Below are 15,110 nucleotides of genomic sequence, written 5' to 3'. Positions count from 1 at the left end.
GCTGCTCTCACAGCTGCTGTGCAACCACACTGCAACCTCGGGAAGATGTTCCGAGGACTTTAACTATATCTCTCTCCAGCGATGTCCTTTTAAAGTAAATCAAAAGTCAACCTTTACTAACAAAGATCCTTCACGAACGGTGATTTAATTTGGATCAAACTCAATCGATTAAGTTGTTTCTTGCGTTGGACCGGAAGTCTTCGTAACAGAGTCCGCTGGAAAAACAATGGGGATCACCAAGCTGGCCGATCTGATCCGCCAAGATGCTCACGGTGCGATTTCTCACAAGGACATCAGTGACTACACCGGTAACAGCTGCTCGTTATCAGCCTCTCTACGTGTGTGTGCGTGTGTGTGTACATCTATATCAAGTGAGGACGAGCTAGCAGCTAACGTTAGCACGCAGTCACGTGACCGCAGCGAGCTCGGCGTGAGCAAACTTCTACATCCCAAAGCATTAGCAAGGCATAAAGCTCATTATAATTTAATTTAGCTACATACACACACACACACACATATCTGCATCGCTGCCAAAGCTTTGATACTGCTGTTCAAAGCGTTTTTGCAAAGACAGAAGACAGTGTACTCACTTTTATATCCTAGTGTTTAAATGAAGTACAGTAACATTGTTTGCATATTTAGAGTTAGTTAGTGGACATAATAGACGGGAAATGTTTGACTACATTGAGATGTTTATGGTGCTGATGATGCTGTGTGACACCCCACAGGAAAAGTAATCGCACTGGATACGTCTGTTGTCATGAATCAGTTCCGTGCTGCGACTCCTTCACAAAGGTGAGCTCCTGAATGACCTGTGAAAGTAGATCTTTTGTGATATGGACCAGAACATCATTTATATTGATTCCCCATTTCCATCCCAGTTTATTGAGTATGATAAACTCTTTTCAAGCAGCGAGGCAGTCCAATATAACAGCCCTGCAATCACTCTGCTTAAAATGCTCACACCACTGCTTTGGCTGTTTGTGTGTTGACTTAATGTGTGCATCTTGAGGCTTCACTTTGTGTTGTCTATGTATATCCAAATATATAATTTGCATATGAGCATAAATATTAGAAATGCCTTTATAAAATCATGCAATCTGACACAACCAGAAACTACAGCAATAGAGCTGAATTGAAATCTCTGACACAATCTCAACAACAATTAAGATTGTGTCAAATGTCCTTTTATTTCTTCTCTGAAGCCCCCTGACAGGTCTCTTCTTCCGCACACTCACCTTCCTGGAACACGGTATAAAGCCAGTCTTTGTGTTTGACGGGAAGCCTCCAGTGGAAAAGACACATGTTGTAAGTGACATCTTTGAGACTGTCTTTGGAATCAACAGGCCCCTAAATACATCTTCCTGGAGAAGGACTGATCTGGATGCTACCCTCGTGCTCATAATGGCAGTAGAACTGCTGTCATTACATGTGATATCTAAAATGAGGAAGTGAATTCACTGGACTAGTGTGATATGATACAGACTGCTAACAGCTGTAGTGTAACATAGACTCCTACCCCTGCTGATCGAAGCTCCTGTTTTTCCTGTAGCTCGAGAAGCGAGCGGCAGCAGCTGGTTGGAGGTCAGCCAACTGCACAGGCGCAGGTACATAAACACAAATAGAAGTTATTAGTTGAAGACTTTATTGCATTCTGGAGAAATTTAAAGTCTTCGAAAGTGAACCTTGTCTCTTGTGGTTCATGCAGCATCACTTCAGACCAAAGATTGTCTCCAGCTCCTGAAGCTTCTGGGTGTACCAGTCATCCAGGTACGACCTGCTGAATGTATTTTTTCACATTTCTCTCACTGTCTGTCGTTGCTTCATTCACTGCATGCTTTTTTTATTTATATCTGCCTCGTTCTCTCGGTCTTGTGCTCCAGGCTCCAGGGGATGCTGAGGCTCTGTGTGCATGGCTGGTGAGACAGGGCACTGTGGATGCCGTGGCATCAGAGGACATGGACACACTGCCATTTGGAGCCAATATTCTAATTCGCCAGCTAAATGCCAAGAAGGACAGGCAAGAACTGCTTTTTTACGTTTTCTGTGGCTGATGTATTTAAGTATTCCTCAGAACCTCTGATGTCTTAGACTCAAAAGAACATCAATCCTTTACTCCGGGTTTTCAACAGACTCGCGACTAAAGAGGCCTCATTGTTCTACTCAATGACTCAGTCTTTTATTCGAGCTGTGGTCAGATTAGAAAAGAAAAAAAACACTTTTAGATGTTTTTTAGATGTAACAATTTTTTCATCTGTTAATAATGTTATCACTCTTTATGGTGTTATTTATTCATTTAGTCTTTTGTTTGTTGTGCATTTTGTTTGATTTGGTGCCAAACACGATTACCCTTTGGGTATTGTTAAATATTTCTCATCTAAATGATTCATTGTAGCTTTTGACACAAGGGAATCAGAAGTTGCTAATCTGTGGTGATATCGATGTATTGACATCACTTGAAGCTTTGAATCCTGTCGTCAAACATCACCCGGTCAGCCTCAACTAATGTTGATGTATCTATGCCATTAGATAGATAGATAGATACTTTATTAATCCCCAAGGGGAAATTTGTCGTATCAGTAGCAGCACCAATAAACTAAACACACGAGAATACAAAATAAAATATAAAATATAAAAAACAGGGATGAAAGATATAGATGTATACAAGAGGTATACAAAGTAAAATATAAAATAATATATATATGTATATATACAACATATATGCATACACAATACAATACTAATGACTGCAGTGTAAAATTAAATTAAATATAAAAATATTAAATATATATATATATATTATGAGGGTTTCCTCATGTCTTTACAAATATTCAATTTGTCTTTTAGCTGAAGGCGGACTGAGTTTTCTAAACTGATCTCATGCTGATTTATGCTCCTTCTTCTTTACAGTGAGGTTGTTGAATATTCTTTAACCAAGCTGTTAGAGAAACTACAAATTAGTCACGAGGAGGTGAGACTAAAACCTTTAAAGATGTCTTTAAAAGCACATAATAGTAATACATATTTTACAATTCATAATACCACTTCACATAAATACTCTGAAAGAGTCCTCAAACTTTCCCTCTTTTGTAATTTTCTTCCACCAGTTTGTTGACTTGTGCATTTTGTTGGGCTGTGACTACTGTGACAAGATAGCCGGTTTGGGTCCAAAGAGAGCTCTGACATTGATCCAGAAGCACCGAACTATTGAAAATGTGGTTTCGCATATCAACAGAAAGGTACGTCATGGACAACCAGTGGTCTTTGTCTTTCATTCTGTTTTCATTCTGCGTCGCAAAAAAAGTGTAAGACCTGATAAGACCCCAGTGTCCGCTGCCTTTCAGACCCATCCTGTGCCACTTTTCTGGAAGTACAAAGAAGCACGGAAGATATTCTTGGATGCACCACAAACAGTAGCTCCGGAACTCACCTGGGCTGAGCCAGATGAAGAAGCCTTGGTTAGGCTCCTCTTTAACGTTAAGTACGTACTTTTTGCTTCAGCCCACTTCACATGTTTCTGTCTCTTTTAAAGAAAGTTGTGACTGAATACCTGTTATGTTTTTAGGGAGGCCCGGGTCCGTCGTCGAATGGAGAAGTTCCGTCAGACGCGGGAAAGTAAGCGGGAGGAGAGGGAAAAGGAGACTGCAGCAGGAGGTAGCAGGCAGTCTCGCATGCAGGACTTCTTTCGAGTCACCAGAAAGAGGGAGAATGTGAGCTCAACATAATATTCACCTTGACAAATATTTATTTTCATTTTACGGTAGTTTAGGAAAGCTATAATGATTCAAATTGACTAAAAACTATTTAAAAGTAAAGATGATGATTTCTACTCTATTCAAGCAGTCACTTATGGCCTTTAAAAAAAAAAATCACTTTTCATTTTCAGTAGTTCCAAATATGGTGTGTTGAGTCTAAATAGTTGTCCTTCTTCCTCTAGCCCGTGGATGCTGCAGACCCTTTAAGCAGCAAAAGAAAGAGGCCAAAGTCAAAATAAGGCCGCCAACATCTCCCACTTGCTGCCTCCACGATTCCACCATCCAAGTTTGAAGATTTTTAGTTTGTATGCTTTCTATCTCAAACCATTAACAGAACATCCTGTGATCCAGATCTTAACATTTTCATTCCTGTGTTGATGAGAAAATCATGTATCTTCAACATTCTGCATACATTTTGCATATTTATATTTGTATCTTCTGGAACACAAACAATTGGCAAACTTCAACAGTTTCAGAAGCTGCAGCTTTGCATTTTGAATCATGGTTTTGTATTGGAAGAAAACTCGTTTCCGAGTACCTTCTTGTCACCTCATAATTTAGAGGAAGCGAAAACCGTCTTCTTTAAGTCTTCGTCTCTACATGGGGCTGATCTGGTCTTTGCAGCCGGGTCTGCAGTTTCCTTCAAATTTACCAAGACAAGCAGAGCAGGCGGTGGGCAGCTATGAAAGAGAACAGTGTGATCACTGTCATGGAGTCTTTCCCCCACCCCCCCAAGCCAAAGCTGGAGAGAGGGGATGCCTCATCACCAGATATTCAATGAGCACCTGTTGTGAAAAGGGTGCCAAGGCATAGACCAACAACTTGAATTTTAAAACATGAACTAACGTGGAATCAAGTTTAAAAAAGAGAGACAGCGAGATGTTTAAAACCATGTAAAGAAAAGTTTGTATTTTGAAAATATGTGTAAATAATACAGTATACTGTTTTATATTTGTTTTATATATGCAATGCTGTCGGCCAGTTTTAATTAAAATACTGTTGAAGTATATTAGTTTGTCTGATCTTGTACAAAGTGGGATTGGGAGGGGTCGTGGTTTTCATAGCACAATTTCACAATATTCTTTTGTGAAGGATTTCCGAAGAACAAGCGTCGCTTTTAATCCAATTACGAGGAATCATTCCGAACCAACAGGTGGCGCTCGTGCTCGGAAAGCCGGTTTTCTTTACACTTATTCCCGTGTAGAAGAAGTATTTGTCAGTCGCCCAGTCTCCCCGGCTCGAAGGTGTCTGGCCGCAGCCGCCGCACCCGACTAGTCTGCCCTGAAGACCCCTCCCTGTCCCAGGTCCTCTGACCACACGTCCTCCGCGGGGATCCCACACCGCTATTTTCGGCCATGGCGACGAACGCGAAGCGAAAGCAGGAGGAGACTCATCTGAAGATGCTCCGCGAGATGACGAGCCTGCCCGCGAATAGGAAATGCTTCGACTGCGACCAGCGCGGCCCGACCTATGTCAACATGACAGTGGGCTCCTTCGTCTGCACCACCTGCTCGGGGATCTTGTGAGTTTCTTTTGGGCCCAAAGTATCTTCTTTATTGTTCAGTGTCCACGGCAGGCGAGGACGCGACGCAGCTTCCGGTTCGGTCCACAACCGCCCGAGCGGTGCCGTTAGCTCGTTAGCTAGCGTTAAATCCATTGCAGGTAACGCCGGTTCTGTCCTCGGCCGTTGGGCTACACACCCGGACCGCTGGTTCGGGTGACTTGGTGTCGTCAGTTGGGCTTGTTTTCTAGCGCTACGTGACTGATGAGACGTGATGTTGTACTAACACGTAGTGCCTCCAGGGACTTTATTGTCTGTGTGCTCATAGCTCGCCCAACGCAAAGCTCACATACCGAAACAAGTCAAATATTTGACTACCTTGTTTAAAAACAGCACGTCATGGGAGGACTTCCTCTCCTTGAACTTCAGCTGGATCGGACACGCACACACACACACACACACACACACCTCAAGATAAGCCGCACACGTCCACGAGATAAGCAGGAGGAGGGTGCGTCTCGACGTGGGAAGACGCCGCAGGGCAGTGGGTCGCCTGATGAACCTCTTCTTCCTCAGATCATTTGTTATGCAATATGATAACCAGGATGTAGGCAATGAACTGCCCACTGAAATGTAGTTGCTCCAGAGGTAAACATGTTTGCCATTTTTGCTGTCACTATTCCATGTGTTGCAGTGCGTTGTTGCTGTTTATGTGCGGTATTTGCCCGTTTAGTTGTGAGCTAGTTAGTTGTGTGTGCGTGTGTATTGTATTAGGACATATTTTGCATCCAATGTAAGAAACGTTTTAGATAAAAGGACATGGCTACGACCAGCTAGTGTGTGTTATCCTTTGCACTGAGATGAGTATTTGCCATTATCCATTACACTGTACAGCATAAGGATTAGTAGAATCTAAGTAAATAAAAAGCAAATTGGTTAAATAACAACTTCTCAATGCATGGGCAGTGCTGGTATCAGTTTTAATACTTACAAAAAATAATTGATCCGATTGGACTTTTTTATTTATTATTTTGCTTAATGAACTCAGTGGATTTATTGGGCAACAAAAAGTGATACAAACTAAGTAAATGTAAACATAACACCATTAATTACACAAGTATTCACCCTGTTGAAATTGGTATTAGTTGAGGCACCTTTGGCAACAGTTTCAGCATGGATTCTGAGGATTGGCCCGTGTACACTTTGCACATTTGGACACTGCAGTTTTCCTTTATTCTTCTTTGCCAAACTTTGAAAGCGCTGTCATGTTGCCGTAAAGAGCAATTTTTAAACCCTGCCATAAATGTGGATGGTTTGAATGGAGATCTGGACCCTGACTTGGCAAACCAGGACATTAACATTGTTGGTTTTCAGTCATTCCTGCAATAAATCGCGTCAGGTTTTCCTCCAGTATGTGTCTTGAGTGTCAGACTTAATTTATTCTCAATCCCAACAAACCTTCCTTGGCCTGCAGCAGCATCCCCAGAGCATGATGCTGCCATCACAGGCCTTCATGGATGTGTATTGGTGTCATCAGACCATAGAACCCACATCCGCTTTGGCAAACACTAATCCAGGTGTGTAGTAATCTTCTCAACAGAGGTTTTATCTTTGCCAATCTGCCATAAAGCATCAACTGGTGAAGCAACAGTTGTTGACTGCACCGTGTCTCTTCGCAATAAAGCGTATTCAGACCCTCATGGTGGAATGCGGCAGTGTTGAGCGTCTAAGGATAAAGGCCCCTTTGGCACACACACGTGTTGTTGTGCTCTATAAACTGATTCTGTAATCTTCAGACAGATTTGTTTGAGGTCCTTTGTCTTCATCATATAGTTTTTGTGAGAAAACTGACAACATAGCCGTTGTACCCTCCAGCTACATGTAGCGTATACATTATCTCTCTTTTACACCCTGAAATGATTTTAATTGAGCTCATTATGTGATCTCCTAAAACATGTTTTGATTACATTCACTGTCATTACATTTGTTCAAATATTAAAACTTGAAGTGCATTTGGGTTTACAGGTTTCACTGAAACTAACACGACACATCTGTATAGTTGTGATTCCATCTGTCACGAATAATAGTGAGCACAATATCGGCCATTTGCAATCAGCATGATCATTTCAAATTAAATTACAAATATTTGTGAATAAACGTGTGCCTTATATTTCGGTGTTGTGGAAATCATATTCACAATAACATTCTTTGAGATTCAAACCAATAAACCCCAAATCGTCTTTAAACCTGTTTAAGGAGCAGTAAATACCTACCGCTGATATTTTGTTGGTTTGCCTTTTAGAAATGTCTGTCAAATGTTTACACTTTATTTTCTAAGTAAAAACATAAATAACTCGTACAAGAAAATATATCACTACATCTGTGGTTGTGTTTTATTTTCTCATGTCGCATGAGCAGCACTGGAGCTGCATCCTGCTCCTCTTGTTCTTAAGCTAACATGTGCCTCCTCCACCCACAGGCGAGGACTGAACCCCCCACACAGAGTGAAGTCCATCTCTATGACCACGTTCACACATCAGGAAATTGAGTTCCTACAGAAACACAGCAATGAGGTATCAGGCACTGTGCACACGTTACGACAGGAATCTGCACCATATTTCACATTTTCATTTAAAAGTCATGGCTTTGATTCAGAAGATTCTTGGCATTTTTCTGAACCCTGCATAGTCAACTTTATTGCCCCCCCCCCCCCTTTCTCCTCCCATTTCTCGTCATCCCCTCCCCCTTCCCTTTACTTTCTCTCACCTCTCTCTGCCACCACCCCCACCCCAATCCTCTCTTTACCTCCCACTCTCCTCATTCCTCTGCCCCCCCTGTAGGTCTGTAAACACATCTGGTTGGGCCTCTATGACGACAGGACATTAGTTGTTCCAGATTTCCGAGAACCACAGAAAGTAAAAGAGTTCCTTCAGGAAAAATATGAAAAGAAAAGATGGTAAAATAATCTTTTTTTGCGATCAAATGTTTTTATTTGATGGTAAAATAATCTTCACGATTTTTTGTTTGTTTGATATATTTTGTTTTGAGTATACTCTGTTAAAGAATCACCAACTGACATTCATGACGACATTAGTTCAGATCTTCATCTTTTATCCATTGTATAAATGGTTCAATACTTTATGATTGTTTCTTCTATTGTTTGCTTTGACCATGTAAAGTGCCTTGAGTACCCTGTAAAGCACTATACATAAACACATATTATTATTATTACGTCTATGCATACAGCCTCATGTAATATCGTTGGGAATGTAATGTAGTGTGGGTAACTTTGGTTAACCATATGTTTTAGTTTGATAGCGTGCTCTTCGTTGTCGTGGGCCTTCTTTTTCTACTTTCCTATTTTACTGCAGTTTTGATGGAAAGAGAGCACATGTGTGAAGGAAGGGCCGATTTGATTGATATTTTTACCGTTATCCCATATCCCAATCAGCTCAATCGAATGATTACCTCCCCATTGCTTGTACTCACATAGTGCCCAGTTTTAAAAGCGTCTTTTTTTCTCTCTATCTGTGGTGGTGTGATTTCATGGATGCCTAGGTATGTCCCTCCAGACCAGGCGAGAACAGTAGCAAGTGTCCAGGCCTCGGTGTCTGGCTCCTCAGCCAGCAGCACTGGTAGTACCCCAGAAGTCCAACCCCAACCCCTCAAGGTCCTGCAGCTCAACAAGACCCCAGTGCGCCAGGTAACAGAGATGCACACTGAGGCTCTATTTGGCCATTAGATATGCATCAATAATGTATTTTGGAATTTGTTTGGAGAAAAACGTTGAATCATTTTTTTTGGCTACTGCCCAGTCCCCAGGTCGAGGTCGTTCCCAGGCTCGTGGCGCTGCTCAGGAGAAGAAGTTTGACTTGCTCTCGGACCTGGGAGGAGACATCTTTGCTGCTCCATCTCAAACGTCCAGCTCCACTAACTTTGCCAACTTTGCACATTTTCCAAGCCAGTCAGGTAAGTCTTATTTTAGAACGCTCAATACAGATCTGTATCACTGTTTAGCCTTTGGTTTGTCATCCTCCCATGCATTGCCTTGCCATGGTTTTTATTTCCACATTCACTGTATGTGTTCATTTTTCCTCGTGTGGCTGCAGCACCTCAGGGTAATTCAGATACCAACTTTGCCAACTTTGAGGCATTTGGAAACACTACAATTCCATCCCACCTGAGCACGTCCCCCCCCCCAAAGTCCTTTTCATCAGGTACCCCGCCCCTCCATCGTCTTTCCTCCACCCTATCCACACACGCTCGCCCTCATCTCAGTATTTTAATTTTTTATTTCTTACCCACTATGTCCACTGGTCAAGCCCTTTCTGTCTTCAGCAATCCGGTAAAGATGCTTAGAGGGTGTGTTGGTCATCGCTACTGTTTAAAAAAAACTTAAATCTTAATTCTTAAAACATGCTGAGTTGTTTGTGATGTTGGTCAAACACCAATACACCCTTTCATTTCCTCACGCTTTTCCCTGAATCATTTAGTTCATTCTTTGTTGTGTGTGTGTATGTGTGTGTGGGGCACATTTGACCCTTGATCTTTGTCCCATGTTCTCCTACATGTGTTAAAGGGGGAGGTGTGCCAATCCCATCACTGTCTCGTGCCGTCCCTGCCCAGTCCGACCATAGAGAGGACCGCTATGCTGCTCTGGCTGAGTTGGACAACAAGCTCAGCTCCTCTGTTACCTCGGGCAGCAATGTGCCAGGGTGAGACCCCGGCAGACACACAGTCATATTGCTGATACATTTTAATTTAACTATATTTGAATAAAAACCCTGTCATTCATACTGTATGCATTAAAAATGTGTTCAAAATATTTACTTTACAGGAACTTATTTGGACCAGTGCTTGGTTCATCGCCAGCCCAGAATCCACCTGTGTTACCCAGCATGCAGCCTGGCTTCGGAGGTGGTTATACCGATTACTACCACAGTGGTGCATGAGAGAATAAACAAATATTTCTAGAGCTGTGAATTTTTATATACATAACTTGAAGACTGATTTAGCAAATTCCTCCTGCATTTCATCCAGCCGTCCCATCCACAAATCCCTTTGTTGCTGCAGCTGTTGCCCCGGAGATGGCCACCAACCCTTTCCAGGCCAATGGCAGAGCTCCAGCTGCAGGTGTGTATGTATTTAAAGTTGAGTGTATTCAAGATGGCACTTCTATTTATTCGTTAATTTGTGTTTCTTTGATGTAACCCAGTTACATTGCCAAGTAGCTGGGTGGTTTGCCAAAGAATGTAGAATTGACTCCTCCTTGTATGTGTGTGTTGTGGGTGTGTTTGTGCGTTTGTGTACACACACATATACTGCGTGTGTCTCATAGCCTTGTTTGGCACTGGCTCTATGAGCATGCCCGCCGGCTTTGGGAATGCTTCTTCCTACTGCCTCCCGACCAGTTTCAGCGGAAACTTCCAGCAGCAATTCCCTGGCCAGGCTCCCATCCCTTACTCTCAACCCGGGGTCTACCACCCTCAGTCCAATGGTTAGTGGCCTCCCACATGCATGTGTCCTCTTACCCTGTTCCACCTGTGCAGTACCACATGCAGCATTTTCCTTTGCATGAACTGTGTGTCGTCTTTTTCTACATGATGGCCGTCTACATTGGGAATTGTGTTGCTGTTGTCAAAAGTAAGACGTGTCAGTGGCAGCTACTGCACAGTAATAAAAGGATGCATTTAGGGTGAAAAGCTTTCGGGTTCTGACCTGTACAAGACTTTGGACCAAAACCACAAGGAACTCATCTGACATACGTTTCTCTTCACACCTGAATGCAATCTGACATGCTGGGCATAGCTCTTTTTCTTTTTACAATCTTTTAATAGTTTTAGTCCCTCATAATTTAGCTCTGTGTATCTTTGACTCTTTACAGCCTGCTTTTTATGGCCTGTTGATATAACGGTTGCATTGACATATTATCATTACACATTGCTTAACTGCTGGCGAGAGAAGACTCAACCTGTTAATCCCTGCCTCTGTGTTTCCTCTAGGCCCTGCATTCCCAGTCTACGGTCAGAACAAGTCGTCCATGACGCCCTTCGGGCAGCCAATGGCTGGCCTTGGCATGTCCAATAACCCATTCATGGTGAGCATGCATTGCCTTTTTGTTTTCCCAATGTTTTGGGTGAAAGAAGGAAATAAAAGATGTACTGTGTGGGGCTCTATCAGTTTAAGAAAACAACTGTAAGGGTTGATTTTCCATGAAAAAACATGAAGGTAATTGTTTCAGTATGTTTTCTGGTTGTGTCTTAAATCTCATTCCCTCTCATTTCAGGCTGGAGCCCCCGGCGGCTCCTTCCCTTCAGGGGGTTCAACCAACCCATTCCTGTAGCACAACTCCCAGTCTTTGCCACCAGAGGGCAGCATGCAGCACATATTCAACGCATACGTTCTGTCAGCTGGCAGTGCTTTTTTTTCATAAAAAAAGGTTTACAACACTATGAAGGACTATATTGAAGACTATGGGACTGTTATATGGGAAATGTACTGTTTGGACTATATACAAAATATTATATGCTTTTTATTTTTTTGTTTATGACTGTAAACTCTGTGCATATCTTCATTTGTAATCACAATTAAGTACATGCTATGTATAACAAAGACTGAGTGAACAAGGGTGAGTATACACACACCTTGTGGAAAAAACCCACTACAAACTATCTACGTATGTAAGGGCATAGACTCTAAGACCATTCTCTGGCTGTAATCAAATCCATAATCTCTGGTTTGAAACAACCATGATGATGCAGGTATTTCAGTCTCAAATTGGATTTATTTTTGTTATTTCAACAAACGAGTGTTTACTGGAACTAAGGTGCAAACATTTCATTTATTAACTTACAAGTTGCCTATAACCCAAACCATGTATGGTTAAATTAGAGTAATATCCCAAGCAGGTGGATGGGATTCAACATTGATCCTGGATTATTAGACATCATTTCATTATTATTGCCAATATCTGTGAAAATGGGCTTTTTGTAATTTGGAAGCAGGGGCAGCTCTTTGAACAAGTAGCCAGTTCAGATTTTTTTTAGCCCACCACCAAGGGACAAGCATATCTACCAGAGCACAAATGGAGGAAAGAGACAAGGCGATGAGTACGTCTATGTTTTGTTACCCCTCCTAATCTATAGACATTGGCAAATTGTTAAATATGCTTTAAGTGACCTCCCGTTTGTGTTCAGATAAACACTATTTTAGGAATATGGTAAAGGCAAAAAGAAAGACTTAACTGTTGTGGGTGTGACCCAAATTAGGTTTCATCAAAAGTGAAGTAGTTATTGACGTGCTTGTGGTTGATTTGTCCTCTCGACAGGGTCGTACCCTGCACAGACAAATACATGTACAACACTTTAAACACAATGTGTATGCAGGAAAACCACCGCTTCACCTGGCTTGGTCTTAATTAAGGTGCTGGAAGTATCAAAGAGTTCTAACTGATAGAAGAGATATCTGCACACTCTATGCAGAATACACTTTATTAAGTATAAAGGGTCTCTTCAAACTAAATAATTATCACACGTTATGTTGTATTCACTACACTCCCTTAACAGCTGCTTTCTTATTAAAAAGCTTGTGGAGTGAATAACAGGATGAGGAGAAATATGGATCTTCTTTCAGTTTGCTTTAAATTAAGGCAAGGGGAAAGAACAGATTACTTTAGGGAGCATTACATTTCAGCATCCGCCTGGGACCGAACCCGTGTCTCATTTGTGCCACCAGTGACTAACAATGAATTTGACTGTTTCTTGTCTTGACAAGAATAGGTAAGTAAATGTGTACATATATAAATAAATGTAAAAATAAATTAAAAGATTTTTAACTACAATCTTGACTTTGTGTGAGTATGTCTTATATGATCATTCCTCCGGGGAGGATATTTAACGCACTCAGTTTATTACAACTATAAGCAGATGGCTGTTGCTGATATTGTGTCCATAACTTGGATAAAGACACATCTCTCAGTATAACACTCGAGGAAACGAGGCCTCCAGAAGGAGCCTCGGGTCGAGGAAACCAACGGTTATCTCCGGATCCCCACGAACGGCTGTTCAGCAGAGAAAGCGCCGTTGCCATGACAACAAAGACACGACACGCTGCCATGGCGGCCCTTCTGACTGACCCGCTGTTTGAGACGTCTGGACGCGCTCTTACACACAATAATTACTTTTATCATCTTGTTATCACCAAGTCATATGTAAGTATTGATATTGACATTCGTTACCTCGAGTGTAAACGATAACTATTAAACTAACGATAACGAGCTAAACCTGCTTCGGACTAACGCAGTTTCTACCGTGAAGACACTTTGTTTATTACAATTTAATATTTTTCTAACACACACATAGAACAGCCACTTTCTCTGTCATCAATGTCCTAAAGTTTACCATAGAGTAAAATAAATCATAACGTTAATTATCACACGGCTTCTGCCTCCTCAGCAACACCGGACTCATGTCATATCGCGATCTTTCTGGTTACATTTTTGACCTTTGTGCCTACTTGACCTCGACCCTAAGCCCCCAAGTGGTGGGAGGTTTAACTCAACAAAACACAAACAAAACAAACTGGCTCTTACAAAAGCATTCAAGAAAAAATAAAGCGTATATATCTTGTTATAATATCTAACCTTTGACTGGTGCCTTCCAGGTGATCTGGAGATGGTGGAAGATATCTTCGAGGCTTGTAGACAGGAACGCCAAGCCCGGGGAGCTGAAGGAGTCTCACCTGGACTTCTTGGACGACCAGTGGGTGCAGAGTAAGGACTTCATCTTCAGGACTATCTCGAGCCAAACACATGCTAACCTCAACTGTTTGTATGCAATGAAAAGGGCCCTGGGGTCGTGCACACTGAACAGAACATGCCGTTAATGTTATTACTCATTCGTAACCCAAGTCAAACATATCTGGGCATATCAGTGAGTTCTGCTGCTCTTTCATCACATGTGTTAGACCAGGCAAAAACAGCGAGTGAAACGTTTCTATTTGCAGATGTTTTTGACTTGTCATATTGATATGATCTTAATGTTTTGTGTTTGTGTGTCTCCCGATTGGTATATCCTTGTGAAATATCACAAGGGTTCTTAAAACAGAAGTCACTCATTGCTTCTGAGTTCACTCTACACAAGTAATTAGCTGTTGGTGGTTCCTCCATAGTGGCTTTGTGCCTAATATTCATAGGTTTGTGTCTGTGAGAGATTATAACGGTTACATATTTAATCAACAAAATAATGGGCTTCTTCCCAGGTGAGGTCAGCACGGTTTTCGGAGATCGGATCTTGCAGTACGCCAAGGCTTTGTGCCAAGGCCATTATGATTATCTGGAGCGCATGCCTGACACCTTACTTCTGCGGATAATAAATAGTCTAGAACTAGAGGATGTCGGTCAGCTTGGACGAACGTCACGCAAGTTCAGAAAGGTGAGAGATGGGGAAAAAAAGAAAAAAAATCCTGAGATAAGAGACATTTAGTCTGTTAGTTAAGATTGCATCATTGCATTTTGTCTTCTGACAACAATATTCTATTGTTAGATTGATTTGATAAATTGGAAATGATATCAATGCATAACATCCCCTCTTATGCTTCATGTAATATTACTTATACTAATCACTTCTGCTCATCAGCTATGTGGGTCAGAGGAGTTTTGGGAGCAGGCGGTGCAGCGGCGCTGCAACACAGTGTCGGCTGAGATGGCATCTGTGGCGCTGGATGAGGGCTGGCGCAGCATCTTCTTCACCAGTAAGCTACAGCTGCAGAAGTTGATCAGCCGCAGGAGGCTGAAGGCTGAGGAGCATGAAGGAGGACCGGGCTCTGACCCAGATTCAAAGACAGGAATATCCTGA

At 42.0% G+C, this 15,110-nt stretch overlaps 3 protein-coding genes across 6 annotated transcripts; all 3 read left to right on the top strand.

Annotated features, from left to right (window-relative positions):
* The first annotated feature begins 20 nt into the window (after positions 1-20).
* zgc:110269 (probable flap endonuclease 1 homolog) lies at positions 21-4,764 on the top strand. Its single transcript, XM_056420721.1, has 11 exons — positions 21-308; positions 729-795; positions 1,206-1,308; positions 1,553-1,607; positions 1,709-1,770; positions 1,884-2,020; positions 2,911-2,971; positions 3,108-3,239; positions 3,345-3,481; positions 3,566-3,710; positions 3,938-4,764. Exons 1-11 carry the CDS (start codon positions 227-229, stop codon positions 3,992-3,994), a joined length of 1,038 nt encoding a protein of 345 aa, XP_056276696.1. The 5' UTR covers positions 21-226; the 3' UTR covers positions 3,995-4,764.
* Positions 4,765-4,866: 102 nt separating this feature from the next.
* agfg1b (ArfGAP with FG repeats 1b) lies at positions 4,867-13,096 on the top strand. Of its 4 annotated transcripts, none has more exons than XM_056420718.1 (12): positions 4,867-5,277; positions 7,736-7,829; positions 8,097-8,212; positions 8,815-8,959; positions 9,072-9,225; positions 9,366-9,473; positions 9,836-9,971; positions 10,094-10,173; positions 10,330-10,389; positions 10,595-10,753; positions 11,259-11,353; positions 11,543-13,096. In XM_056420718.1, the coding sequence occupies exons 1-12, from the start codon at positions 5,111-5,113 to the stop codon at positions 11,597-11,599; spliced, it is 1,371 nt and encodes a 456-aa protein (XP_056276693.1). In that variant the 5' UTR covers positions 4,867-5,110; the 3' UTR covers positions 11,600-13,096. The 4 variants fall into 4 exon arrangements, with proteins under 4 accessions (XP_056276693.1, XP_056276692.1, XP_056276695.1 ...); XM_056420717.1 differs by having other exon boundaries at positions 10,297-10,389; XM_056420720.1 differs by lacking the exon at positions 9,366-9,473 and having other exon boundaries at positions 10,297-10,389.
* Positions 13,097-13,360: 264 nt separating this feature from the next.
* On the top strand, positions 13,361-15,110 carry fbxo36b (F-box protein 36b). The gene is made up of 4 exons (XM_056421560.1): positions 13,361-13,465; positions 13,918-14,026; positions 14,515-14,687; positions 14,892-15,110. The coding sequence occupies exons 1-4, from the start codon at positions 13,370-13,372 to the stop codon at positions 15,108-15,110; spliced, it is 597 nt and encodes a 198-aa protein (XP_056277535.1). The 5' UTR covers positions 13,361-13,369.

The sequence above is a fragment of the Pseudoliparis swirei genome, chromosome 8 (genome assembly GCF_029220125.1).
Source record: "Pseudoliparis swirei isolate HS2019 ecotype Mariana Trench chromosome 8, NWPU_hadal_v1, whole genome shotgun sequence".
In the NCBI taxonomy this organism is placed as follows: Eukaryota; Metazoa; Chordata; class Actinopteri; order Perciformes; family Liparidae; genus Pseudoliparis; species Pseudoliparis swirei.
The sequence above is the reverse complement of the archived record's forward strand: the minus strand, read 5'-3'. Positions and strand labels throughout refer to the sequence as shown.